Raw genomic sequence first — 14,819 nt, 5'->3', positions numbered from 1 at the left:
CTTAACATATCGGATTCTTCATTTGATGATGACTGAAGCTGCTCTCCATCACTGCTGGCTAATGCCAACAATACATCAACTAATGAACAAAATTTTGATCTTACACTACCATCTATCAGTTCGTTGCCAACAATATCCCCAATGTCAAACGTTCCATCGGTTACACCATCATTCATTTTAGACCAAGTAAGTGGCTCTCCACAACCATTACCTCAAAACCTTACTCAAACACAGCAATATCCGCAAATTGTAGCCTCATCACCACATCCTACACGCACTAGAATGAAAAATGCAATAGGAAGACAAAAATTTGTTTGTAGACCCCGTCGTGCAGCCAACAAGAAAATACAATTTAAATTTAACTGGGAAAACAAACAATTTCAACACCGTGCAGAATTAGAGTCAGATGTTTTTGTAACTCCACTACTAGATGAAAAATCTCCGCTGAGTATTTTTATGACTTTTTTTCTTTGGATATTTTTGAAGATGCTTGTCAATTCACAAATATGTATGCTGTTCAGACCATCGGACGGTCTTTAAACTTAACAGTTGCAGAGTTACAAGATTTTGTTGCTATAAAATTAATGATGGGTTTGGTGGATATGCCTTCGTACCTTGATTATTGGTGTGATGATACACGTTTTCCATTAATCGCTGATGAAATTCCACTAAAACGTTATCAGCAAATTCGGAGATATTTACACTTTGCTGACAGTACACGTGCTAATTCTGACCCTTATTTCAAAATTCGCCCCTTTTCTGAAAAAAATCGACAAAATTGCCTAAAAGTCGAAGAAGAAAGTCGATACAGCATAGACGAAATGGTAGTTCCTTTTAAAGGGAAAACGGCTGCGAAAAAGAGGCTATACAACAACAACAACAGCCTGTAAATTCCCACTGCTGGGCTAAAGGCCTCCTCTCCCTTAGAGGAGAAGGTTTGGAACATATTCCACCACGCTGTTCCAATGCGGGTTGGTGGAATACACATGCGGCAGAATTTCTATGAAATTTGTCACATGCAGGTTTCCTCACGATATTTTCCTTCAACGCCGAGTACGAGATGAATTATAAAGATGTGGCGAACATATACACTTAAAATTATATTTTATGCTAATATAATTATTTATATATATATATGTAACACGGACCGCTCCCTGCGCCCGCGCACCTGCGGTCGTCTCCGGAGCCTCGCTGTTTGTCTCAAATCAGTCACGATCCCGACGCTAGACGCGAAACCCGTGCCACCTTTTATGTGCTCACTAACTTATACGCTTACGCTATACATACTTGTACATAGCTAATAGTTTAATAGTTTTGTGTTATCCTTTCATACTGTACTTTTTATAACTTTTGTATCTTCGCTTCTATCTGCCTTTCGCTTACTCTTTCTCCTTCTGTGTGTGGACTTATATTGTGACAATAAAGACTGTCTATCAAAGTTTAAACTTTAATAGTATTATTTGAATTCTCGATAGACTTATCATTATCTCCTATAACTGGTGAGTAGCGACGGTGAGACCGCTGAATCGGGACAATCAGTGAGAAGTGCACGTGCCCGCCATCGCGTTAAAAAGTGCGAGCGTGTATCAACGGATCGGGACCCATCAGCCGAATTATGCCGCGTTGGCGTCCGCGTGCCGACATTTTGGGTCGAAAAACCAAAGATCTGGTTTGCTCAAATTGAAGCGCAATTCAATTTAGCGTGCATAACGGATGACAACACAAAATTTTATTATGTTCTGGCTCAATTGGACGGACAATATTCCGCCGTAGTCGAAGATATTATTGAAAATCCGCCTGCTTCCGGAAAGTTCGAGAAGTTGAAGTCCGAGCTGATAAAACGATTATCTATATCGAGGCAGAAAAAAGTCAAACAGCTTTTACAGTCGGAAGAGCTTGGTGATCGTAAGCCTTCCCAGTTTCTACGACACCTGCAGCAGCTGGCCGGACCAAATATGCCCGACGAGTTTATCACGGACGTGTGGACCAGCCGCTTGCCAAGCAATCTACAAACAATAATCGCTTCTCAGGCCAATATGACGCTGCAAGATCTAGCTGATTTAGCAGATAGGGTGCACGATATTGCACCTTCATCACCGCACATGGCAGTGGCTTCAGTATCAAGATTGGAGTCGGCGATGGACATGATGGCTCGACAAATAACTGAGTTGACAAAACAGGTCAGCGAGCTCACAACCAGACACCATCGCCCGCGTTCCAGAAGCCGACACATGCCACGTCAAAGGACCCGTTCGATTTCTAGAAGATCGCACTCAAATTACAAGAAGTTTCCAGTATGCTGGTATCATTACAAATTCGGCAAACTGGCGAAAAAGTGCATACCCCCATGCGACTACGATTCGGGAAAAGTAAGCGGCAGTCGGTAATGGCGACGTCCGATTGCCCTTCCACCACTGGTCGCCTGTTCGTCACCGATCGCGGTTCCACGATGCAATTCCTCATCGATACGGGAAGTGATTTAAGTGTTTTCCCTCGAGCTGCGCTTTGTCAACCACGTGTGCGAACTGACTATCAATTGTGTGCGGCGAATGGTACTATAATTAACACCTATGGTAATGTACACCTTAAACTTAATTTAGGTTTACGTAGAGACTTTGAGTGGCGCTTTGTAGTAGCTGATGTTTCTAAAGCTATCATTGGCGTAGATTTTTTATCTTATTTTAATTTGTCAGTAGATGTTAGAAATAAACGCCTTTTAGATAGTAATACAAATTTATTTACGGTAGCATCAATAAATGTAGCAGACTGTTTAGTGTCTAGCGTTAAGGTCATGACCGACAATTCTAAATATAACAATTTACTCACAGAATTCCCGGAGATTACACGACCAGCTGGACCGGTGCGCATTATTAAACACACAATTACTCACCACATTCGCACAACTTCAGGCCCCCCAGTGTCTTGTTCCCCACGGAGGCTTGCTCCAGAGAAGCTTTAGATCGCTAAGGCTGAGTTTGAGGAAATGTTGGCAAACGGTACAGCTCGACCATCTGAGAGTTCCTGGTCGTCACCATTGCACCTAGCCCCCAAGAAGGACAACGGCTGGCGTCCTTGTGGTGACTACAGATTACGCAATGCTAGGACAATTCCGGACAAATATCCTTTCCGACACATTCAGGATTTTGCACATTATCTGTCCGGTTGCAAAATCTTTTCAACATTAGATCTGGTTAAAGCGTATAACCAGTTACCAGTTTTTGAGCAGGACATCCCGAAAACGGCCATTATTTATTATTTTTCTTTTGATTATATATATAGCATATTAGTTAAGTTACAGTAGTTAATGAATAATGGATGTCGATCCACCTCTCGAACCTCCTGATCCCGGGGGTTCAGAATTACAAATTGATCCTTCAACATCCTCTTCTCGCAAACGCTTCGGCGACAAGTCTTCTTGCTGACCTGATTCTTCTTCAAAGAAAACAGTAATCCGGGTTTCTACCGCTAGTCCCTCTATCCAGAACGTTTACGTTAATCCTTCGTTTATTGATGGCCCAAAAAGTTACACGGATGACGACAAAGGTCCCTTCATTGTCCACGTCTCTCGGGAAGTAGCTGATACAGCTGCAGGTAATTCGATTAGAGCCATTAAACTCGGACAAATTCTACATAAACACAATATTGGCTCTATTATGAATGATGGTGCTAAAAATGTTGGTAGGAATAAAATAGAAATTCAGTTTGCTTCAGCACAAGCTGCAAATAGTTTCTTAAAGAACCTTCTCTTAGCACTGTATAAATATACTGCTAGCCTTCCTACATATAACATTAGCAGAATGAGTCTAATAAAAGGCATCCCAGTGGAATGGTCGGAGGATGTTATGGAGTCAATTGAGCTTCCTCATGGATGTGGGGAAGTAATAAAATTGAGGCGTCTTAACCGGAAGACTATTAACGTAGTAGTCATAACTTTTAAAGGTCAAGTCCTTCCCGGCAAAATATTTTCATATCATACATCCCTTCCCGTTAAAACATACAATCTCCTCACAAAATGATATGCTTAAACTGTTGTCGTTATGGCCGTGTTAGGACTCAGTGTAGATCTACTCCCAGGTGCTTTAAATGTTCTCAACCTCATAAAAGTTGATTCGTGTGAAGTTCTTAAAGACAATGCTACATGCTTACATTGTTTTGGCAAACAATTTGCCACAGATAAGGATTGCCCTGAGTATTCTCGTCAGCAATCAATTAAAATTGTAATGTCTCGAAATAATGTTTCCTACATGGAAGCTGCCTCTCGCTTCCCTAATGTCCATAGATCCGATGCTAAGGTTGCAAAAGAGTTGTTCTCTGTTTATACATACGTCGCACCCAACCATGGTCCTTCGAAGTCCATCCCCAATCCTACTAAATCTTAGAGACAAACCATTGGCCACTCTTCTTCCCCTAGACTTCCACAAGGAAAGGGGTATGATAAACATGCCCATCAGGCTATAGTTGGCAATTGCCCCTCCCCCTCTTCTAATGGTTGCTCTCTAACTGTTCCTCACCCCTCCCCACCTAATAATAATCCAAATTTATTGGATATACTTACCAAAATCCTCCTAAATATCCTCAGTACATGCAATGATGTCCCATTACCGTCCAACGTTGCCAATGATTTATCCCAATTATTTACCATTTTTCAAAATAGCCCCAATCCTTGATTTCCCGTAATTTCATTATATATAGATAATCCGTGATTTCATTGAATTCAATTCCTTGAAATCCCCAAGATTCCTTCAATGGAGTGGTCAAAGCGTTTGTCGTAAGAAACCTGAACTCCTCTAACTTATTAATTCATATAAACCTGTCATTATTGCCATCTCTGAAACGTGGTTGATTCCTGGCTGACTTACCTTTTCAGAGACTATTAGGTAGCTTGATGTATTAAGCCGTCGTAACACGACCAGATATTGAATATGCAGTAAGTTATCTTAGTCAATTTTATAAATGTTAATAACAATTGAATTGGAATTATGTAAAGATAATTTTAAAGTATTTGTTAAAAACTGATAATTATTCCTTAAGATATTCCAAAGACAGAGCAGAACTAGTTGGTTTTGTGGATGCAGATCGGGCCAGTGATGCCATTAATAGATGTTCATATCCAGGCTTTTGCTTAATAAAATCAGGATCTGCTGTTTCTTGGGAAAGCAAAAAGCAAAGAACTGTTGCTCTCAGTTGTGAGGCAGAGTACGTGCCTTTGTCAGAAGCATGCAGAGAAGGTTTATATTTACAGAATTTAGATTGTGAATTGATGGGTTGTTGTAATAAAATTGTATTATGCAATGATAACCAAAGTGCATTGAAGATGGATGTGAGCTGAGAAGGCCCAGTAGTTAGAACGCGAGCATCTTAACCGATGATGGCGGGTTCAAACCCAGGCAAGCACCACTAAATATATGTGCTTAATTTGTGTTTATAATTCATCTCGTGCTCGGCGGTGAAGGAAAACATCGTGAGGAAACCTGCATGTGTCCAATTTCATAGAAATTCTGACACACGTGTATTCCACCAATCCGCATTAGAACAGCGTGGTGGAATATGTTTCAAAACCCTCTTCTTAATGGAAAAGGAGGCCTTATCCCAGCATTGGGAAATTTACAGGCTGTTACTTTACTTTACTTTTGAAGATGGCAAGCAATCATATTCACATAAGCGTTCGAAAAATATTGATCTTTTATTGATGTTAGATATAATTTTATCAGAGATGTAATTAACAGTACTAATGTTATTACTATCGACGAGGTACCTGCCAACTTACCTAACAACAAGGCGGAATATAGGGGCACGAATACGGGGAATGGGCCCTCCACACTGAAAGAATATTCCAGTATAGATGAGCAGATATTTACAATGAAGGGTCCTGTGGCAATTGATGGGCTAGAACCGGGCTTCCCTAACTGTGAGTCACGACGCCCTGGGGCGTCGCGACATTATCCCAGGGGCGTCGCGTGGCGATACGTTGATGCGACTGAGTCGAGTGAGCGCCGCGCGCATTCTGTCAAACACCGCGGCGCGAGAACGGGAGAGCGACTGACCGCCGCCCGCGCCGCCCCGCCCGCGATCCGCGTTTTCGATACCGCGCGTGATCATGTCGTTCAGTCTATAAACTATTACTTACTATTGCGTTCAGTCCCGCTTTTCTTTTGTTTAATTACGCAACCGGCGTTTTAAAGTTAGACAGATTAAATTGGATAGATTTATAAGGTTAATTATGGATAAATTTATCGAAAAAAATAGAAAACAGAATGAAGGGTCAGGCGAGAGCAGTAATGTAACTGGAGGGAAGCGAAAGAAATATAGAAAATATGACGACGAATATTTGGATTTCGGATTTACCTGCATTACTAAAGAAGATGTAGAACTTCCTCAATGTGTTGTTTGCTACAAAGTGTTGGCAGCTGAAAGTATGCTTCCGAACAAACTAAAGCGGCATTTGGAATTAGTTCACAGTGATTTACAAGGTAAGCCGAGAGAGTTTTTTGTAAGAAAACTGCGAGAGTTAAAACATCAATCCATGTCTTTGGTTTCAAGAGCAACAGTTCCTGCAAAAGCATTGCTCGCCTCCTACATGGTAGCTCACCGTATTGCCAAATGTAAGAAACCACACACGATTGCTGAGGAACTGATTTTGCCTGCAGCGGTTGATATGGTATCAATAATGATTGGAGAATCGGCAGCTAAAGAAATAAAAAATATACCTCTTTCAAACTATACGATTAGTCGCCGTATTCACGACATGGCAGAAGATATCAATGAGCAAATTGTTAGAAAACTTTCAGGTTTATTTGCAATTCAACTGGATGAGGCGACGGATAGTAATGACGATGCTCAATTGATATGTTACGTACGGTACATACATGAAAATAATCTGTGTGAGGATTTGTTGTTTTGCAAAAAAATATGTGAAGGTGGTAAAGCTACTGATTTATTTCACATTTTGGACTCATATATGACTGAAAATAATATTAGCTGGGAAAACTGTGTGGGTGTGTGTACCGATGGTGCCCGAGCGATGTCTGGACAGTATGGAGGATTACAAGCTCTCATCAAAACCAAGGCTAAAAGTGTAAAATGGACACATTGTGTCATACATAGGGAGGCCTTGGCAGCAAAGAACATTACACCATAGTTAAGTAATGTGTTGGATTGCATTATTAAAGTGGTAAACTACATTAAAACTCGACCGGTAAAAGCGAGACTTTTCAATAAACTTTGTGAAGAATTGGGTGCCGAGCATACTACTTTAATTTATTATTGCAACTCACGTTGGTTGTCCAGAGGTAACGTTCTCGCACGTGTGTATGAATTAAGAAATGAGTTTTACACTTATTTACAGAGAGAATCACACGAAGATGCGCAAAATTTTAATAATACAGATTTTATTATAAAATTGGCATACCTCTGTGACATATTTAACAAATTGAACGATCTTAGTCTTTGCAGGGTAACAATACCCATATCCTGCAATTGGCAGATAAAATAACAGGGTTTCAGAAAAAGTTGCTGTTTTGGAAGAGAAAATTAGAAGATCAAGTAATTGACTGTTTCCCATCTTTAGAAAGTATTCTTCAAGAAAAATCGATACAAAACCTTGACCCTTCTTTAAAAACAATATTTACACAGCACTTGCTTTCATTAAGCGACCACTTTCAAAAATATTTTCCCGATAACCTTCAGCAATACTGGGTCAGAAACCCTTTTCAATCACCAACACCATCGACACTTTCAACAGAGGAGGAAGAACAAGTTATTGAATTGTCCTGTGATTCCAACCTGAAGCTTCAATACGCCTCAGATAAACTGTTTGAATTTTGGAGCTCAGTACCTCGAGAATACCATGCCATCAGAACTGCAGCTATAAAGGTCTTATTACCATTTGCCACTTCATACTTGTGTGAAACAGGTTTTTCTGCAGTTGCAGTAATAAAAAACAAGTACAGGTCAAAAATAGACGTAGAGACAGAAATGAGAGTGGCAATTTCCAAACTGGAGCCCCGTTTCCAAAAACTTTGCTCAGAAAAACAAGCACATCCATCTCATTAGGGCCCAGCCAGTTTATAAATATCTCATTTTATTATTATTCATAAATAAGTTTTTTATAATTATGTACCCATTAAATAAAAATTCATTGGCAAATTCGTGTTTCACTGTTAACCTGTTACTGGAGTAGTACCTACAAAAACTCGCTAGTATTTTTGGGGACTGGATTGAGGGGCGTCGTAACAAAATAGCATATACCCAAGGGAGTCACAACACTAAAAAGTTTGGGAAGCCCAGGGCTAGAAGATATCGTAACTACTGAGACACAGATATATTACAACAAGGCGGAATATAAGGGCACAAATACGGAATGAAGGGTCCTGTGGCAATTGATGGGCTAGAAGATACTAACTACTAGCTAACTACTGAGACACAGATATAATATGATAGTGCTGTAGCGTAAATAAATTGGTCAATATATTGTCTTGTAATTGTGTTAAAAAATAAATTAGTTAAAATTGTATTTCAAATGACTTATTTTCCAGATAAAAGAAATCAACGTGGACAGTAAGACATCTAGTCCCATATTACCGACTGTTTCGTCACACACAAAACAAAGAAATGCTGTGGCTACTCCTAAGCGCAAAGTAAACTCCAACCCCAACACCCAAAAAAGAAGACATAGGAATTAGGCTAACTTCGTCAATAGGTATCGATGCTGGTTTTTCTTATCCAATAGAAAGTAATTCTTAAACCTTCTAAAAATATGATATGTATAGAACTGTGTACGTACGTTTGTGTGTATCTAACTGAATTCCTTGAACAGAATTAGATGTTTCTGTGTGTTTTTGAGTGTATTTTGATTGGACCCAGTAGTTGACGATGCGATCGGAAAATAAATATAATTCTTATTTACGGACGATTTCGAGACGTTAAAATGCTTGTAAATTTCAGATAATAATATAAATAGATGTAAAGTTATTAAAATTGGAGGGAGAAAATATAAAATAAAAAAAGAAAAAAAATGAAATTTTTTGATAAAAAAAAAAAATAGTATCGTGGCGTCCCGCCACATTTATTATTTTCATAAAAAATATTATTTATATATGTAAGGATATCACTATCTATGGTAATGGCATTCCTCTTCCACTGTGTTTATAATCTGGGGAACAATTTGTTGTCAGTGTGACGTGAGTGACACCGACGATAAATTCTAGAAGGAAAAGAGAGGTTTTGTGATCTTTAAAGAAACGTGGAAAATATGGTACAAAGAAATAGTCATAATATTATTTAAATTAGAAGTAAAGGCTTTAAATGTTGTTTTTTGTTATTTCAGGTACACTATTTTGTTTACAATATGTTAATTGTAGTAAAACTTCTGTATAAGTGCGATGTGAATAAAATAAATTTTGTTATTTCAGAAAACACAATTTCGTCTTTATTTCGCCTGAGCATATACTATTATAAAACAACATTTTCGCAATAAAATACAACAACTATGGCGAAATTAAGATTTGATTTTTGTGTGAAAACAGCAGCAGATGGAAAATCAAACATTATTTGCATAACCTCAATAGGAACACCTGATGGCAAAATTTTTGGCATACCGGCCGAATATCAACCTGCAAGCTTACACCAACTTATAACAAATACATCTAACTATGCCAAGATAAAAAAAAAAAACATTGAATAAAAGACATCAAACAAGGAAAATATGGATAACTTTAACTGATGAGATATCAAAGGTATATTTAGATGAAGAACGAAATATACAGTTTAAGGATTTTTACCTTGAGGAGATTAATGAAAACATAAATGATTCAAAACCGTTAACTGAAAGCTCAAATAAAACATTGGAGAAACTATTAGAGACATTACTCGAAGAAAAGCAAAGAAAATCTGAAACTCAAAATTTGGGAAAAATTGCAAAAGATTTTGCGCTTGAAAAATTCACTGGTAAAAACGCAAACGCTCACCAATGGATTAAGGACTTCAACATAAAATGTGAACGTTTCCATATTGATGAATACAGGAAAAAAATTGAAATTTTAAAACAATTTTTAGAATATTCAAGTGTAAACTGGTATAGTTGTATGCTAATAAAATTTACAATAGAATCAGAGTGGATTAAATGGGAAAAAAAATGTCTGTGAAACATTCGGAAACAAAGGTTGGTCGCCAATCAGATATGCTCTTGGATTTAAATATCAAACAGGCTCCTTACTTGAATATGCATTGAAAAAAGAGAAGTTGTTATTACAGGTTAGGAAGACTATTGATACAGGTACTCTTATAGACCTTATAGCCGCAGGCCTACCTAATTACCTGAGTGACAAAATTGACCGAGAGACATTACAACAAACTGAAGATCTCTATAATGAGATAGGCAAATTAGAACATTTTGTTGGGAAGAACAAATATGAAAAAAAAAACTACATGCACTCTGACATAAAAACAAAAAAAAATGAAGAAAAGAAACCGTGCCAAATTTGTATCAATAAGGAAAAAGGGAAACGTTTTCATCCTGAGGAAAACTGTTGGTTCAATACGAAGAATCAAAAATATGTTGTGAAAAGTGTTAATAACTCGGAATTAGAAGTTGAACTTAATGAAGAGAATCCAAAAAACTAGAAGTATCACTATTAATAAAAATAAAGTTATTATTAAATGACACATTAAAAGTTACAGCAATTTATGATCCTGGTTCAAATGTATCATTAATTAATGAAAAGTTATTAAAAATACAAAAAAAAAGAAGATACATTTAATAAACAAACAGCAAAATTGAAAACTATTAATGGTGAGAAGAAAACAAAAGCTATAGTAACATTAAAAATAAAAATATATTACATTGAAAGAGAAATGAATATTTTTGTGATAGATAATGAAAATTTTCACTATGATTTTCTCATTGGTTTGGATTGTATCAAAGAATTTAAATTAACGCAAGATGAAAAATGGAATATCATACAGTGTAATAATTCACTCAGAGAGAATAAAACCCAAAAGGAAGAGAATAAGAAAAATAAATACTCTGAAAAAAATATTTTAAATGTCGAAATTCCTAATGTACTAGGTGACAAAAATAAACAAAACGTAACTCTAAACTCTGAGGTACGTAAACAAGAAATAAACTGTTTAAACCAAGGTGAAATAAGCTTCAATGAACATATTAATATAAGTGAATTTGAAATTTCAGTAAATCATCTAGATATATATAAACACACTGAGATTGATAAATTAATAGAGAAATACAAACCAATTTTCGCTAAAGACAAATATGACGTTGGTACAGTACGAGGTTATGAAGCTCACATAGACTTGACAGTAGATCAATACTGCTACAAACGCCCATACAGATGCACAACTGATGATAGAAAAGAAATTGAGAACCAAATATCAAAACTATTGAAGAAAAACTTAATTGAGGAATCATATAGCCCTTTTGCTGCTCCAGTCACCTTAGCATACAAGAAAGAAGATGGGAAAAGATCAAGACTGTGTATCGATTTCCGAGAATTGAATAAAATTGTTGTCCCTCAATCACAGCCGTTCCCGTTGATTGAAGACTTAATGGTAAAGACGGTTAACTGTGAGTATTTTTCCACTTTTGATATAAACTTAGCATTTTGGTCCATCCCATTGAGAATTCAAGATAGATATAATTTGTTTTTATAGGCCAATTTCAGTGGACATGCCTCCCATTTGGTTTAAAGACGGCCCCAGCTATTTTTCAAAGAATATTGAGGAGTATAATAAGAAAATATAATCTCTCAGATTTTGCAGTTAATTTTATAGACGATATCTTGATTTTTTCTAAAAATTTCGAAGAACACATAACACATATATCGAAACTTCTTGACGCAATATTAACAGAAGGATTTAGACTGAAATTCTCTAAATGCACTTTTGCAAACGATCATGCCAAGTATTTGGGACATATAATAGGAAAAAATTCAGTTACACCTCTCAAGGATTATTTAACAGCTGTCAGGAACTTCCCCATTCCAGAAACAAGAAAAATCCATGTCTCTAATGCGATACGAAATGGAACAAAACCCATGAAAAGGAGGCCTTTTGCTTTACAAATGGCAGATGATCTCATAAAGCCTTGGCTACAAGAGAGATATCAGACTGTAACTTTGCAGCGAAATCTGAAGCTCATTATCGCAGAGATCTTGAAAATTAATGATCAGGAAGGTCCTAGTCATGATGTACCTAAAACGCGAAAAACTATAAAAACAACATCTGTCCTGCAAAAAATCGTCGTATGACGACGAAATTCTGTAAGGGGTGCAAAACACCGATTTGCAGGGAACATGTGGTATTGATGTGCAATTTGTGTTCAGGTTAGTAATTTATAAAACATATTATTTAGTTTCATTAAAAGATAAGTAAGACTGTTAATTTAAGTCATTCTGTGCCATTAATAAAGTTGATTTAATAATCATCAATATGTTTTAATTTGTCGTAAAAATTACGAATGGTTAGTGACAATGTCACTCGAAAATAAGGTTAGTCAGCTAGGGTTAATTATATAATGGTCCATGTACAAATCAATTTAAGGCGTAGCGAGATTTAAAAAAAAATATTTAAAAAAAAGACAGCTTACAACAACGCGGAATATAAGGGCACAAATACGGGGAATGGGCCCTCCACACTGAACGAATATTCCAGTATAGATGAGCAGATATTAACAATGATGGGTCCTGTGGCAGTTGATGGGCTAAAAGATATCGTAACTACTGAGGCACAGATATAATATGATAGTGCTGTACTTTGATGCCTCCTCTAAGGGAAGCAATGGGAAGTCATTAAATGATGATTTATAGATTTGGCCGCAACTGCAAGCTGAATTACGTCACACAATTATGCATTACAGACAAAATAAAATAGGTTTGGTGGCGGATGTGGTGAAAATGTACCGCCAAGTGCTGGTAAATCGGGAAGATACCCCCCTTATCAGAGAATTCTTTGGCGAGACAGTCCTAAAAGGAGCTTTAAGAGTTTGAACTACTTACTGTAACCTTTGGCACCGCATGTGCTCCAAATTTAGCTGTGCGGTCACTGCTAGAATTAGCCTATAAAAAGTGTCAAAATAAGCCAGAAAATGCTAAAATTATTATGAAAGATTTTTACAAGGAAAACATATTTAGAACACGAGTATCTAAGGTGCTGTGTCGAACGCTCCGATGAGAAATCTGTGGATTCTGCCAAAGTCATAACATTGTTGTTAGAGCTACAGAATTACGTACATGTTAAGGAATGCAAGACTGCAAAACAAGTATGGGAGAATTTATAAAAGGCTTTTGATGACAAAGGCATTTGAGAAGTGGATCTACTCAAAGGTCTTATAAATACTACACTGGAGTCGAGCAACAGTGTTGAAGACTATGTGAGTAAAATTATGAACACTGCACACAAACTGCGCAATATTGGTTTTGATGTTAATGATGAGTGGCTTAGTACTTTAATGTTGACATACATGTATTACGTGACCTAAGTCGAATCCTATAGTGATTTAAATCATTTAAAGGCATTATTTCGTTAATATAGTATATCTACATCATTCTTGCTTTTCTATATTTATATTTGCAAGTTAAGTAATAATTTCCTCATTTTGACACTTTAAATATCCTATTGAATAACTTCAATCTTATGAGTTATTATTCAATTTTAATAACTTATTCTGGCTTGTACATGTGTCTAGGGCATTCTTAGGACCTTCTTAGTGTTTACGCAAGATAGGTAATAAGTTGTTTTGTTGACAGGGAGTGTTTTTTATTTCCATATACATATATACTTTTAAATAAAAGTATATTCCGAAGCACTACAATATTGCCTGGTGGACTCAGCTGAGGATTATTGCTGAGTTCGAGCTGCTGTTTATTTGGAAGAATTGCTGCCTGTCCAGTGCTGCTGCCGCTGCTTCTGCTGCTGCCGCTATTTTTAATTGCACTGCTTTTTTTCATGCGTTTCATTTCAACAAATATGAAAAAAAAAACTACATGCACTCTGACATAAAAACAAAAAAAAATGAAGAAAAGAAACCGTGCCAAATTTGTATCAATAAGGAAAAAGGGAAACGTTTTCATCCTGAGGAAAACTGTTGGTTCAATACGAAGAATCAAAAATATGTTGTGAAAAGTGTTAATAACTCGGAATTAGAAGTTGAACTTAATGAAGAGAATCCAAAAAACTAGAAGTATCACTATTAATAAAAATAAAGTTATTATTAAATGACACATTAAAAGTTACAGCAATTTATGATCCTGGTTCAAATGTATCATTAATTAATGAAAAGTTATTAAAAATACAAAAAAAAAGAAGATACATTTAATAAACAAACAGCAAAATTGAAAACTATTAATGGTGAGAAGAAAACAAAAGCTATAGTAACATTAAAAATAAAAATATATTACATTGAAAGAGAAATGAATATTTTTGTGATAGATAATGAAAATTTTCACTATGATTTTCTCATTGGTTTGGATTGTATCAAAGAATTTAAATTAACGCAAGATGAAAAATGGAATATCATACAGTGTAATAATTCACTCAGAGAGAATAAAACCCAAAAGGAAGAGAATAAGAAAAATAAATACTCTGAAAAAAATATTTTAAATGTCGAAATTCCTAATGTACTAGGTGACAAAAATAAACAAAACGTAACTCTAAACTCTGAGGTACGTAAACAAGAAATAAACTGTTTAAACCAAGGTGAAATAAGCTTCAATGAACATATTAATATAAGTGAATTTGAAATTTCAGTAAATCATCTAGATATATATAAACACACTGAGATTGATAAATTAATAGAGAAATACAAA

The 14,819-nt window shown here is 36.3% G+C and overlaps 1 protein-coding gene across 1 annotated transcript; it reads left to right on the top strand.

Moving 5' to 3' along the window:
• Nucleotides 1–821: 821 nt before the first annotated feature.
• Nucleotides 822–2,387, top strand: LOC124541370. Its single transcript, XM_047119225.1, has 2 exons — nt 822–886; nt 1,508–2,387. Exons 1-2 carry the CDS (start codon nt 822–824, stop codon nt 2,385–2,387), a joined length of 945 nt encoding a protein of 314 aa, XP_046975181.1.
• The last annotated feature ends 12,432 nt before the right edge of the window (nt 2,388–14,819 follow it).

Source organism: Vanessa cardui, chromosome 28 (assembly GCF_905220365.1).
Source record: "Vanessa cardui chromosome 28, ilVanCard2.1, whole genome shotgun sequence".
In the NCBI taxonomy this organism is placed as follows: Eukaryota; Metazoa; Arthropoda; class Insecta; order Lepidoptera; family Nymphalidae; genus Vanessa; species Vanessa cardui.
Note: the sequence above shows the minus strand (reverse complement) of the source record. Positions and strands in the feature narration are given on the sequence as shown.